General features: G+C 46.1%; 1 protein-coding gene across 1 annotated transcript in view; it reads right to left on the bottom strand.

The window, feature by feature from the left end:
• rnf113a (ring finger protein 113A) overlaps positions 1 to 13,396 on the bottom strand; it is a 27,302-nt gene that overhangs the window by 7,804 nt on the left and 6,102 nt on the right. The window contains exons 2-7 of the mRNA XM_043675360.1: positions 9,564 to 9,643; positions 7,336 to 7,431; positions 6,146 to 6,253; positions 4,356 to 4,465; positions 2,381 to 2,487; positions 1,871 to 1,960 (exon numbers count right to left, since the gene is read on the bottom strand). Of these exons, the coding sequence (XP_043531295.1) occupies positions 1,871 to 1,960; positions 2,381 to 2,487; positions 4,356 to 4,465; positions 6,146 to 6,253; positions 7,336 to 7,431; positions 9,564 to 9,643 (591 nt within the window). The remainder of the gene's footprint in view (positions 1 to 1,870; positions 1,961 to 2,380; positions 2,488 to 4,355; positions 4,466 to 6,145; positions 6,254 to 7,335; positions 7,432 to 9,563; positions 9,644 to 13,396) is intronic.

Below are 13,396 nucleotides of genomic sequence, written 5' to 3' on the forward strand. Positions count from 1 at the left end.
TTGCTGTGTTCCTCTCCCTCCTGTTGCTGCCTGCCTTGCTGTGTTCCTCTCCCTCCTGTTGCTGCCTGCCTTGCTGTGTTCCTCTCCCTCCTGTTGCTGCCTGCCTTGCTGTGTTCCTCTCCCTCCTGTTGCTGCCTGCCTTGCTGTGTTCCTCTCCCTCCTGTTGCTGCCTGCCTTGCTGTGTTCCTCTCCCTCCTGTTGCTGCCTGCCTTGCTGTGTTCCTCTCCTTCCTGTTGCTGCCTGCCTTGCTGTGTTCCTCTACCTCCTGATGCTGCCTACCTTGCTGTGTTTTCCAAGCCTCCTGATGCTACCTGCCTTGCTGTGTCCCTCTCCCTCCTGATGTTGCCTGCCTTGCTGTGTTCCTCTCCCTCCTGTTGCTGCCTGCCTTGCTGTGTTCCTCTCCCTCCTGATGCTGCCTGCCTTGCTGTGTTCCTCTCCCTCCTGTTGCTGCCTGCCTTGCTGTGTTCCTCTACCTCCTAATGCTGCCTGCTTTGCTGTGTTCTCCCAGCCTCCTGCTGGTCCAGTTAATCCTTTGCAAACTACTGGGGTAGTCTATGTGGCATACTGTGAGCTGGTCTCACTACATGACACATTTTTGGATCTGAGTTTTGGCAAAAATAACATTAAGAGATTTGTTTTTCTTTTTCTTCCATTTAGAACATAAAACAGTATAGCACAGTACAGACCCTTTGGCCCACGATGTACCCATTAATTAGCTTAATCTAAGATCAGCTAACCTACACACCCCTCAATTTATTGCCACCTATGTGCTAGACCAGCAGTCGCTTAAACATCCCTAATGCCTCTGACTCTATTACCACCGCTGACAGTGCATTCCACCACCCACCTCTCTCTGCATAAAGAACCTACCTCTGACATCTCCCCTATACCTTCCTCCAATCACCTTAAAATTATGACCCCCTCATGACAGCTATTTCTGCCCTGGAGAAAAGTCTCTGGCTATCCACTCTATCAGGTCACCTCTCTTCCCCCTTCTCTCCAGTGTGAAAAGCCCTGGCTCACTCAATCTCTCTTCATAAAAAGTCTCTGGCTATCCACTCTATCAATGCCTCTCATTACCTTGTACACCTCTATCAGGTCACCTCTCTTCCCCCTTCTCTCCAGTGTGAAAAGCCCTGGCTCACTCAATCTCTCTTCATAAGACAAGCCCTCCAATCCAGGAAATCTGCTCTACACCCTCTCTGAAGCATCTACAGCCTTCCTACATTTGTGAGAAAGATCAAGAGATGGTTGAAGTGATGGTAAAGTTGTTAGCAACTCTAGATCGGAGTGACAAGTGATAGTTTTGACTAGTTTAGTTTAAAGAACAACCCCAAGTTAATCCTGGATGTTACCAAAGTGGCAAGCTTTGCTTTTGCATGTTTTGTCATTCAGTCACTTGACACAAGAGAACATCTTTCTTTCATTCTTTCCCACCCACTCAAAGACACACTCTTACTTTGAAACGGCTCCACGGGAAGGTAGTATTTGGACTTAACCACCTCAACCAAAGAGAAACTCACAACTGAGTGTCCTGTCTTCACCTTATATTCTCACATGACAACTCCTGTCTACGCATTACAATAATGACTGGGATTCTTAACACATGACCCCACTTTCCTCTGCTCACACAGGGACAATGAGATCAGTTGAAACAACTGCTGTCCTTGTGAACAGCATCTCACTCAGCTAAAGCAGGAATTAAAACCAATCACAATTCCTAAACATATCATGTTGTACTTTAATGCAGTCAGGTGATGCCAGCGCCTTGGCAGTAGCCACAATACTTATTTAAAATTGCTGTCTGTGACAACCCCATTACATTTAAGGAAGATTAAGGTAACATTACATTTGTAACTATAACACTCACCATTTACACCATAACGGCCTTCATCCAGCTCCCGTTCGATCTGCCAGCCATGTTTGTAGTCTGATCGGTCGTGTAGAAACTTACAGCTGTCTATGAGGGAGAGAGACAGAAAAAAATACTCCTGGTCAGCAGAGCGCAGAGGAAGACCACACACCATGAAAGCTCACTGCCACTCTTTTAATAGGGAAGGAGGCCAGGGACACCTCCTCTCTCAAATTACTCGTCAAGTTTTTAAGACACTGAACCAGACAAGCTATATAAATACTAGGACAGGATAGAACTGTTGTGAGTAATCAGCTCCAGACTTCCAAAAGCTTGTCCGCCATCGACAATGAATAAGTCAGGAGTGTGATAGAACAGTGCCCATTGGCCTGAATGAGTGCCACCTCAACAACACAACACTATCCAGGACAAAGCAGTTGGCCAAACCACCTTCCAAACCTCGAATCTCGACGACCAAGAAGAAAAAGGCAACGAGATTTCTCTTGGAAGACAACAAGAGGAACTTGCCTCCAAACCCACAGAAGCCGGTCTCTTTGTAATCTTTACAGATGTCAGGTTGATAGTCCCACCGCACTGTTGCTCGAAGGTGCTCAGGAGCTCGGATAGGTCCTTTCCTGAAACACAATAATCAGTGTCCAAACTAACAATAACTGCCAGCGCATTACACAAAACAGTGACAGCCAATGAGAGACGGGTTGCCAGAGAGAAACTGTGTGGGGGTTGAGAGAATGAAGAGCTGAAAATGTGTTGCTGGAAAAGCGCAGCAGGTCAGGCAGCATCCAGGGAACAGGAGAATCGACGTTTCGGGCATAAGCCCTTCTTCAGGAAGAGCTTCATTCCTGAAGAAGGGCTTATGCCCGAAACGTCGATTCTCCTGTTCCCTGGATGCTGCCTGACCTGCTGCGCTTTTCCAGCAACACATTTTCAGCTCTGATCTCCAGCATCTGCAGACCTCACTTTTTCCTTGAGAGAATGAAGGTCAAGGCTCACACTATCCACCAGGCCTTTTTCATAGCTTATTAAAAAAAAAATCACTGACCTCTACCTCAGTGCAGTAACATCACTCCCTGCTGAGGGACTGGGGGCAGTAACGTCACTCCCTGCTGAGGGACTGGGGGCAGTAACGTCACTCACTGCTGAGCGACTGGGGGCAGTAACGTCACTCACTGCTGAGCGAGTGGGGGCAGTAACGTCACTCACTGCTGAGCGAGTGGGGGCAGTAACGCACTCACTGCTGAGCGACTGGGGCAGTAACGTCACTCACTGCTGAGCGACTGGGGCAGTAACGTCACTCACTGCTGAGCGACTGGGGCAGTAACGTCACTCACTGCTGAGCGACTGGGGCAGTAACGTCACTCACTGCTGAGCGACTGGGGCAGTAACGTCACTCACTGCTGAGCGACTGGGGCAGTAACGTCACTCACTGCTGAGCGACTGGGGCAGTAACGTCACTCACTGCTGAGCGAGTGGGGGCAGTAACGTCACTCACTGCTGAGCGAGTGGGGGCAGTAACGTCACTCACTGCTGAGCGAGTGGGGGCAGTAACGTCACTCACTGCTGAGCGAGTGGGGGCAGTAACGTCACTCACTGCTGAGCGAGTGGGGGCAGTAACGTCACTCACTGCTGAGCGAGTGGGGGCAGTAACGTCACTCACTGCTGAGCGGACTGGGGGCAGTAACGTCACTCCCTGCTGAGGGACTGGGGGCAGTAACGTCACTCACTGCTGAGCGACTGGGGGCAGTAACGTCACTCACTGCTGAGGGGCTGGGGTCCGTAACGTCACTCACTGCTGGGGGCTGGGGGCAGTAACGTCATGCACTGCTGAGGGACTGGGGACAGTAATGTCACGCACTGCTGAGGGACTGGGGACAGTAACGCCACTCACTGCTGGGGGCTGTGATGTCACTCACTGCTGAGGGACTGGGGGCAGTAATGTCCCTCACTGCTGAGGGACTGGGGGCAGTAACGTCACTTACTGCTGAGGGACTGGGGGCAGTAATGTCACTCACTGCTGAGGGACTGGGGGCAGTAATGTCACTCACTACTGAGGGACTGGGGACAGTAACATCACTCATTGCTGAGGGACTGGGGGCAGTAATGTCACTCACTGCTGAGGGACTGGGGACAGTAATGTCACTCACTGTTGAGGGACTGGGGACAGTAACGTCACTCACTGTTGAGGGACTGGGGACAGTAATGTCACTCACTGTTGAGGGACTGGGGACAGTAATGTCACTCACTGTTGAGGGACTGGGGGCAGTAATGTCACGCACTGCTGAGGGACTGGGGGCAGTAACGTCACTTACTGCTGAGGGACTGGGGACAGTGATGTCACTCACTGCTGAGGGACTGGGGGCAGTAATGTCACTCATTACTGAGGGACGGGGAATAGGACTCCACTAGCTAACCTTAGACAATGTGGAGTCCGAGCCTGAAGGATCCAGGAGGGAGATCGAGAGGCGTTGCTGAATGTTTCACTCACCTCACCATTCCAGAAGCTGCATTTCCCATGGACGTGTCTTTGGGTGTGACGTATTTGATGTAATTGTTGATACCTCGGTAGATTTTTTCATCATCTTTCCCTTTCAATTCCTGTTAGTTACAAAGAGGATAACTACAAGATTATGATAGTCCTCATTTTGGACATTGAAGAGTCAGCCACAGTGAAAGCAGGAACTGTTTGTTGATGTGGCAAAGTATTTGAAAGTCCCATACTAATTGTGGTTAAACAGCTTTATGGTTAGGATTTATTTATATTATTGTAACTACACGTTTTTACATCTGTTTCCTCGTTAGTAGTGGGCGGCACGGTGGCACAGTGGTTAGCACTGCTGCCTCACAGCGCCAGAGACCCGGGTTCAATTCCCGCCTCAGGCGACTGACTGTGTGGAGTTTGCACATTCTCCCTGTGTCTGCATGGGTTTCCTCCGGGTGCATGGGTTTCCTCCCACAGTCCAAAGATGTGCAGGTTAGGTGAATTGGCCATGCTAAATTTCCCGTAGTGTTAGGTAAGGGGTAAATGTAGGGGTATGGGTGGGTTGCACTTCGGCGGGTCGGTGTGGACTTGTTGGGCCGAAGGGCCTGTTTCCACACAGTAATGTAATGTAATCTAATCTAATCTCATTTCTTCACCATTGCAGTGTTGTATGCAAACTATGTTCCTCTCAATCCCTATGCTTGTGTTCTATCTCCCCACTGCTTTTGCCACTGTATCCCAGTAAGTATTGTTCATTTTACCCGGTTTCATTCTCTGTGCTTGTGAGACTGACTACTTTCAATAACAATCCTTCCAACAATCATCCCAGTGGATCTCAGTGATTCAGTCTCTTTCTCTCCCTCACCCTAACGCACCATCCCCTTGATTCTGATGTCAACAGGAGCAGAACTCAAATATAAATAGAAGCTTAGCAGGTCTGATAGCACATGTGGAGAGAAAAACAGAGTTAATGCTTTCAGCCCAGTGTATCTCTTCTTCTGCTCATGCTGAGTTTCTTTGACAGTTTCTGTTTTGATCGCAGATGCCCAGAATTCAGTGTTTTGGTTTTGCTGCTGGAGAAGTTTGTTCACTCACTTTTGTCAAATGAAGGGATTTGTAGACCAACTGAAAACTTACCGTATAACCCCAAATCTCAAACTTCCACCCAATTCAACTTTTAAGATTATCAAGAATCCTAACAAAATTAACCGAGGTCGACGGCTCATCGTGATGATGGGTCAACTAGGCGACATAAATGAAAAATTATCACCTAACGAGGAATCAAATTAGCTGGGAAAGTGATTGAAGTGACAATGTCAAGTAATATGGCTACCTGGAGATAATTTGGAACTATGTAGGTTGGCTAAGCAGAGAAAGTTAGGGTTGACAGCTAGGTGAGGGCGTTCGTGTCAAACTGAGCTCATCTGTGAGAAAGACTGGGGTTTGGACATCTCAATAAGCTCTCTGTATTTCTAAAATGGTTCTTCTGTGACATGGTCTGTATTTCACAAATACATCTTATGTCTTCCACTCCCTACTCCTCACTGGGTAATCTCATGACCAAATGCAGACAAGGCATAAAAACCAGGAAATGCTGGAAATACTCAGTGACTAAGGCATCATCTGTGAATGCAGGTTAACATTTCAGGTGTGAGACCTACCACTAGAACCGGTTATCTTTACCTGAAACAGCTTCTGTCACTATTCCTGGAACACAGCAGATGTAGTGAAACAGGGCAGGTTACAAATACCATCAAATCACATAACCCCAATATGGGATCAGCAAACCCCCTCACCTCTTGGATCTTCTGACTTCGTTCGAAGATGGCTTGCATGTCTTTATCTTTCTCGGTGTCCAGTTGATATACAGCTGTTGCTCCCATGTCCTCTGGGCCAACAGGTTTCTGTGAAGGACAGAAAGGCAAAAACTCCATACGGCATTTACAACACTGCCCTTTCATGACACCAAACAATGTCATGTGTGTCTCTCTCAGACTCTCGTTCCTCCACATCACCCCCTCATTAACGCATATCCTCAAACTACTTTGTTCATAAAGACAGTTATTTTACACAGGTGTGAATTTCACATGTCTTTCCTGATATTTCATTCCATGTGGGGACATATATTAACTCCTTCCCAAGGAGGACAGGCAGCCCCCAGCCCATATAGGGTCAGAGCTCTCCCCCTTCCCTCATCTGCAGGATCAGAGCTCTCCCCCTTCCCTCATCTACAGGATCAGAGCTCTCCCCCTTTCCACATCTACAGGATCAGAGCTCTCCCCCTTTCCACATCTGCAGGGTCAGGGCTCTCCCCCTTCCCTCACCTGCAGGGTCAGAGCTCTCCCTCTTCCCTCACCTGCAGGGTCAGAGCTCTCCCCCTTTCCACATCTACAGGATCAGAGCTCTCCCCCTTTCCACATCTACAGGATCAGAGCTGTCCCCCTTCCCTCATCTGCAGGGTCAGAGCTCTCCCCTTTTCCACATCTGCAGGGTCAGAGCTCTCCTCCTTCCCTCACCTGCAGGGTCAGAGCTCTCCCCCTTCCCTCATCTGCAGGGTCAGAGCTCTCCCCCTTTCCACATCTACAGGATCAGAGCTCTCCCCCGTTCCACATCTACAGGATCAGAGCTCTCCCCCGTTCCACATCTACAGGATCAGAGCTCTCCCCCTTCCCTCACCTGCAGGGTCAGAGCTCTCCCCCTTCTCTCATCTGCAGAGTCAGAGCTCTCCCCCTTCTCTCATCTGCAGGGTCAAAGCTCTCCCCCTTTCCACATCTGCAGGGTCAGAGCTCTCCCCCTTCCCTCACCTGCAGGGTCAGAGCTCTCCCACTTCCCTCATCTGCAGGGTCAGAGCTCTCCCCCTTCCCTCATCTGCAGGGTCAGAGCTCTCCCACTTCCCTCATCTGCGGGGAGCCACCGTGTAATTGAGATGGAATGGGCCTCATGGCTCCCGTTTGGGGGAGCTTCTGATTTGTTTCTTGCTGCTTACCGCAGATCGGGTGGATTTGTACGACACAGTGATTTTCTCAGCTCCATCACTATCACTGTTACTGCATTGCTCTTTCACTCTTGTTGATCTTGCAGTCTGGGAACAATCAGATAAACAGTTAGTAAACAGCAGCCTTGGCCTGAGAATCAGACACACATGTTGTTTATTAATATTACAGTTCAGCAATTGCTGCAGGGCCTGATCATTCCTCTTATCAGATTAGTAGCAGGGTACCGATCCTTGACCATCTCACCCAAGCTACTGCTCTTCACGGTTCATACAGATTACTGAGTACCAGCAGACTATTCAATTGGGGGGTGGGGGTAGGATCACTACAAATCTAAGATATTTTTTCTTAGATGGGTCTAAGAAATAACACAAATTCCCCTGGACTTGAATCACAGAAATTCTACAGTGTGGAAACAGGCGCTTTGGCCCAACAAGTCCATACCGATCCTCCGAAGAGAACCCACCCACACCCATTCCCCTAACCTCTTGTGCTATATTACCGTTGACCAATGCACCTAACCTACACATTCCTGCACACTACAGGCAATTTCCCTTGACCAATTCACCCAACCTGCACATCTTTGGACTGTGGGAGGAAACCGGAGCACCCGGAAGAAACCCACACAGACACGGGGAGAATGTGCAAACTCCACACAGACAGTTGCCGGAGGGTGGAATCGAATCCAGTTCTCTGGTGCTGTGAGAACTGAGCCACCGTGCCAACCCAAGATTGAGTATGTTAACCTGTCTCTGGGCAGGAAAGCAGCCTTCACTGGCAGCTTCCAGCATGTGCAATAAATGTTTATTAAGAGGTAATCTGAGGCCTGTTGGTAAATGAAGTTGGCAAGCCAGGTTACAGAAGCACACATGATCTGAAAGTGAGGAATAAATATGAAGGACAGGACATTTTACTGAATCTTTATAAAATCATGGCTCAGCCCCAGCTGGAAGAATTCTGAGGTAGGCCGTAGGGTTTACAAGAACATTGAAATGTGCCAAATTAGTAGCAGGGTGAGGAGTTCAGTAAAGCCTATTCCTCGTACAGCAGAGAAGGATGCAGGAAAAATTAACTGAGGTGTTCAAAACGGTCAGGTGTTTTGACTGAGAAACACAGTTCCTATGCTGATGAATGTAACAGAAAACCAAAGGGAGTTAAGGTAACATTATTTCAAGCAGTTAGTAATGATCTGGAACACATTGCCTGAAAGGATGATGGAAGCAGGTTCAATAACAACTTTCTAAAAGACTCTGGGTCTGCACTAGAAGCATCGAAAACAAAAGAATAAAAGAAAATTTCCATTGTCTTAAAAATCAATAACCATTCGGCACAAATTTGATGATTAAAAAAATGAAAAAGAAATGAGATAAACATTTTTAAGCAATGACTGGTAGAATTCTGAATTCACTGGCAAAAATATGTCTAAAATAGCATAGCAGACAGGTTCAGAAGTAGGTTTCAAAAGAGACTTAGTGGGCGACACGGTGCCTCAGTGGTTAAGCATTGCTGCCTCACAGCACCAGGGAACTGGATTCGATTCCACCCTCAGGTTACTATCTGTGTGGAGTTTGCTCATTCTCCCCGTGTCAGCGTGGGTTTCCTCCGGGTGCTCCGGTTTCCTCCCACAGTCCAAAGATGTGCAGGTCAGGTGAACTGGCCATGTTAAATTGTCCATAGTATTAGGTACATTAGTCAGAGGGAAATGGGTCTGGGTAGATTACTTCCGGAGGGTTGGTGTGGACAGGTTGGGCCAAAGGGCCTGTTTCCACACTGTAGGGAATCAAATCTAATCTAACAAGTAAATATTTGGAGATAGAAAACTCACATGGATATGAAGAAAGATTAATTCAATTGCTTTTCAAAACAGTTAGCAATTTCGGGTCGAATGGGCTTCTTGCCTGGACTCAGTTGTGATATAGTTGTAATGGAAAGTTTCAAAGAGGTAGATTGTTACAGTGCTTAAAGCTAGAGGGATCAAAGGGTACAGAAGCGAAAGTGGACACAAGGCACTGACTTGGATGATCAGCCATGGCCATACTGAATGGAAGCAGACTCTTCAGGGTAAATAATATATGCCTATTTCTATTTTCTATGTTTCTATGCAACAAGAGTAACTCAACTGCCTTACAAAAGATCCCTATAGGCCTGACATGCCAAATGGTCTCCTGTTCCTGATTCTGCACTGTTAAACCACAGTTTGGCCATGTACTATCTCACCCACCTTCTGTATCATGGGGTTCGACACAGTCGTTCTCTTTTCTCTCCGCACTGCAGTGTTCCCATCATCGTCTCCACTGCTGTCTGTGCAGCAGAAGGGAAAACCCAGTAAGTATGTACAGCATCACCCTCATCGAGACGTGCCCAGAGTCCCTTTATTATATTAACGTGTTAGTAAGAGACTGCCTCATTATGGGAACCATTATAAAGTGATATATTATCAGGAACAAGAACATGTTTCAACCCAGAGGGAAACGTCTCTAGCCTCTGATCATACCCAGTTTTATAGCGGTATAATAAATATTGGGTAAAGAACTCACATTTATAGCATTTCTCATACCATTACGATATCCCGACATTTTAAAAGCAATTCTTTAAATGCAGTTACTGTGCCGTAGGAATAGGAGGCCATTAAGCTCCTTGAGCCTGCTTAGCCTTTTAACTAGATCATTGCTGACGTGAACCTTGGTGTCATTTACCCTTTTCTCCATCTTGGAGATGTTTAGAAGACTGAGAGGGGATCTGTTTAGAACATATAAGATTATTAAAGGATTAGACTCTCTGGAGGCAGGAAACATGTTTCCGCTGACGGCTGAGTGCTGAACCAGAGGACACAGCTTAAAAATATGGGGTAGACCATTTAGGACAGAGATGAGGAGAAACTTCTTCACCCAGAGAGTGGTGGCTGTGTGGAATGCTCTTCCCCAGAGGGCAGTGGAGACCCAGTCTCTGGATTCATTTAAGAAAGAGTTGGATAGAGCTCTCAAGGATAGTGGAATCAAGGGTTATGGAGATAAGGCAGGAATAGGATACTGATTAAGGATGATCAGCCATGATCATATTGAATGGTGGTGCAGGCTCGAAGGGCAGAATGGCCTACTCCTGCACCTATTGTCTATCTCTTCCCACACCCTTAGTGAACACAATTAATTATCTCAGACCTAAAAGGTTCAATTAGTGCCCAGCATTTACAGCTTCCTAGGGAACGAGGTCAAATTTCTACCACATTTTGTATAAACAGTGGCACAGTGTGGGGAAAAGAGGGAGATTGAGACTGCCTCCCCCTGAACAATCATTATCCTAGCCAACTTTATAACCAGGCCCTTCAGAGGGCATTAAACTCAATAATGAGGTGAGAGTTCATGTGAAGGGAGACCACAGAAGGTAGAAAGAAAGGACAATAGTGCAGGGTAGCAATATGAATAAAAGGATAGAACACACAGACACAAGGTGACATGAGATAAGTTCAGAGTAGGGTAACATCGCAAAACAAATCAAAAAGCTTGTTAATATTCATAGGGCATTCATAACATGGTTAAACTGATAACAAAAATGGAAATAAATGATTATGTTATGAGGGCAATTGAAGAGTTCTGATCACAAGGTTAAAATGACCGAGACACAAATATTCAATGGAATTTCACAGGTATTAAGGAGAGTAAGGAAGGAAAGTGGGGTGGTTAATAAAAGATCAGTACAGAAATCAGAAATGTTCTTGGCTCAGAAGATCAATCATAGAATCAGTTTGGATGGACAGTAAACAAAACAAAGGGGATTGATAAGAATGATCATGAGAGATTCTAACATTTACATAGATTGGAGGAGTTGAACTGGCAAGGCCAGTGCACCCATCTCCAGCTCCTCCAAGACCGTGTTAGGGAACTGGAGCTGGAGTTGGATGAACTTAGGATCATTCGGGGCCTGTACTGCGCAGTATTCTTCTATGTTCTATGTTATGCTCATAGGGTATATTCAGGTCAATTTGTAAGAATAACATGTTCTGAGACTGGAGAGAACAGGTTATTTCAGACCTGGTAAAGCACAATGAGAGGATTAATGAATGACATCATTGTAAACTATCATAAAAAGTGATCATAATGTCACAGAAATTTGTATTTAATTTGAGGATGAGAAATGTAGGATTGAGTCTTAAAAGTAAATAAAATACAACTACAAGGATATGAATTCAAAGCAGGCACAAATGGTCTGGTTAAAAGATTATGACAGTAGAGAAGCAGTGGGACACATTTAAGCCAAACTGAATTTTCAACACAAACATATTTCATTCAGAAAAGAAGACCATGAGAAGGTATAGCTTTTGTGACTAACTAAGAAATATAAAAGCTGTGTAAATTGAAAGGAAAGTTGTGCCTTGTTGTAAAGGCTGGTGGCAAGTCAGAAGATTGTGAACTGTTAGAAACAAGCAAAGGATCATAAAAAAATGAATTAGAGTAGGAGAGAAAAAGAGAAAATTAGCAAGAAACACGAAAACAGACTGTAAATGTTTCCATGAGTACATAAAAAAAAGCAGCTAAAGTGATGATGAGACGGGAAATTAATAGGAAACAAAGACACAGCAAAGACTCTGAAAAGTATTCCCTGTTTTCACAGTAGAAGATACAGAAAGCATTTCAACAACTGCAGAAAACCGAAAGGCAAAAGGGAAGAACTAAAAGTAATTGCGATCACGAGAGAAAAAAATAGTGAGAAAGTGTATGAAGAGTTTGACACAAACCATTAACTCTTTTTCTCTTTACAAATGCTGCCAGACCTGCCAAATTTCTCCAGCACTGCACGTATTTATACATGTGACAGCACCAAAAGGCTCTCAAGTCCCTGGATCGGATGCCCTACATCCTAAGGTCTTAAGGTCAGTTATAGGGGAAATTTGAAAGCATGAATTGAAGGAGGTAAAAGTGCAGAACTCAGGAGAGGCGATTAAAGTCTCCAGCACAGTCACAAATAGGAAAACTGTTTGAAAAGGGTTAGCAATTAAACTTCAAGCACAGTTGACAAACAAATGACAATGAGAACAGGGTCGGTTAATACAGGACTGAAGGTGTTATATCTGAAAGTACTCAGTATAAGGAAGAAGATAAATGAGCTTGTGGCACAGATTAAAATGAGCAGGTATGACGTGGCGGGCATCACGGAAACGTGGCTGCAACGGGATCAGAATTGCACATACAACCCATTGATAGGATTAATATCCATCCTATCAGAAACATAGGCAGGTGGGCAGAAGGGGTGGGGTTGTTTTGTTATAAGAACGGAAATTAAATCAAGAATAAGAAACAAAGTAGAGTCAGACGGTGAAGAATCTGAATGGATAGAATCGAGGAACCGCAAAGGTCGAAAAACCACAGCTGGAATTATGTACAGGCCTCCAAACAGTAGTCAGGAGCTGGGGGGCAAAATACACCAGGAGATAGAAAGGCTGCGTAGGAAAGGCAAAGTTATAGTGACCATGGGGCATTCAATATGCAGGTGGGCTGGGAAAATCAGCGATTACAAGAAAAGGAATTGGTGGAATGTCTACAAGATGGCTTGTTGGAGTAGCTTGCACTGGAGCCCACTAGGGAACAGGCAATACTGATTTAGAGTTGTGCAAGGGGGCAGGCTTAATAAGGGAGCATAAAGTGAAGGGACCCTTTCGAGGCAGTGATCAGAATATGATTGAATTTACTCTGCAATTTGAGGGAGAAGATAGAATCAGAGGTAACAGCATTACAGCTGAAAAAGGCAATGACTGAGGAATGAGGGAGGAGCTGTGTAGAATTGACTGGGAGAGGAGCCTAGCAGGAGAAACAGTGGAACAGCATTGGCAGGACTTTCTGGGAGAAAGTGAGGACTGCAGATGCTGGAGATCAGAGCTGAAAAATGTGTTGCTGGAAAAGCGCAGCAGGTCAGGCAGCATCCAAGGAGCAGGAGAATCGATGTTTCGGGCATAAGCCTTTCTTCAGGAATGAGAAAGGTGTGCCAAGCAGGCCAAGATAAAAGGTAGGGAGGAGGGACTTGGGGGAGGGGCGTTGGAAATGCGATAGGTGGAGGGAGGTC

The sequence above is a fragment of the Chiloscyllium plagiosum genome, chromosome 33 (assembly GCF_004010195.1).
Source record: "Chiloscyllium plagiosum isolate BGI_BamShark_2017 chromosome 33, ASM401019v2, whole genome shotgun sequence".
Classification (NCBI taxonomy): domain Eukaryota; kingdom Metazoa; phylum Chordata; class Chondrichthyes; order Orectolobiformes; family Hemiscylliidae; genus Chiloscyllium; species Chiloscyllium plagiosum.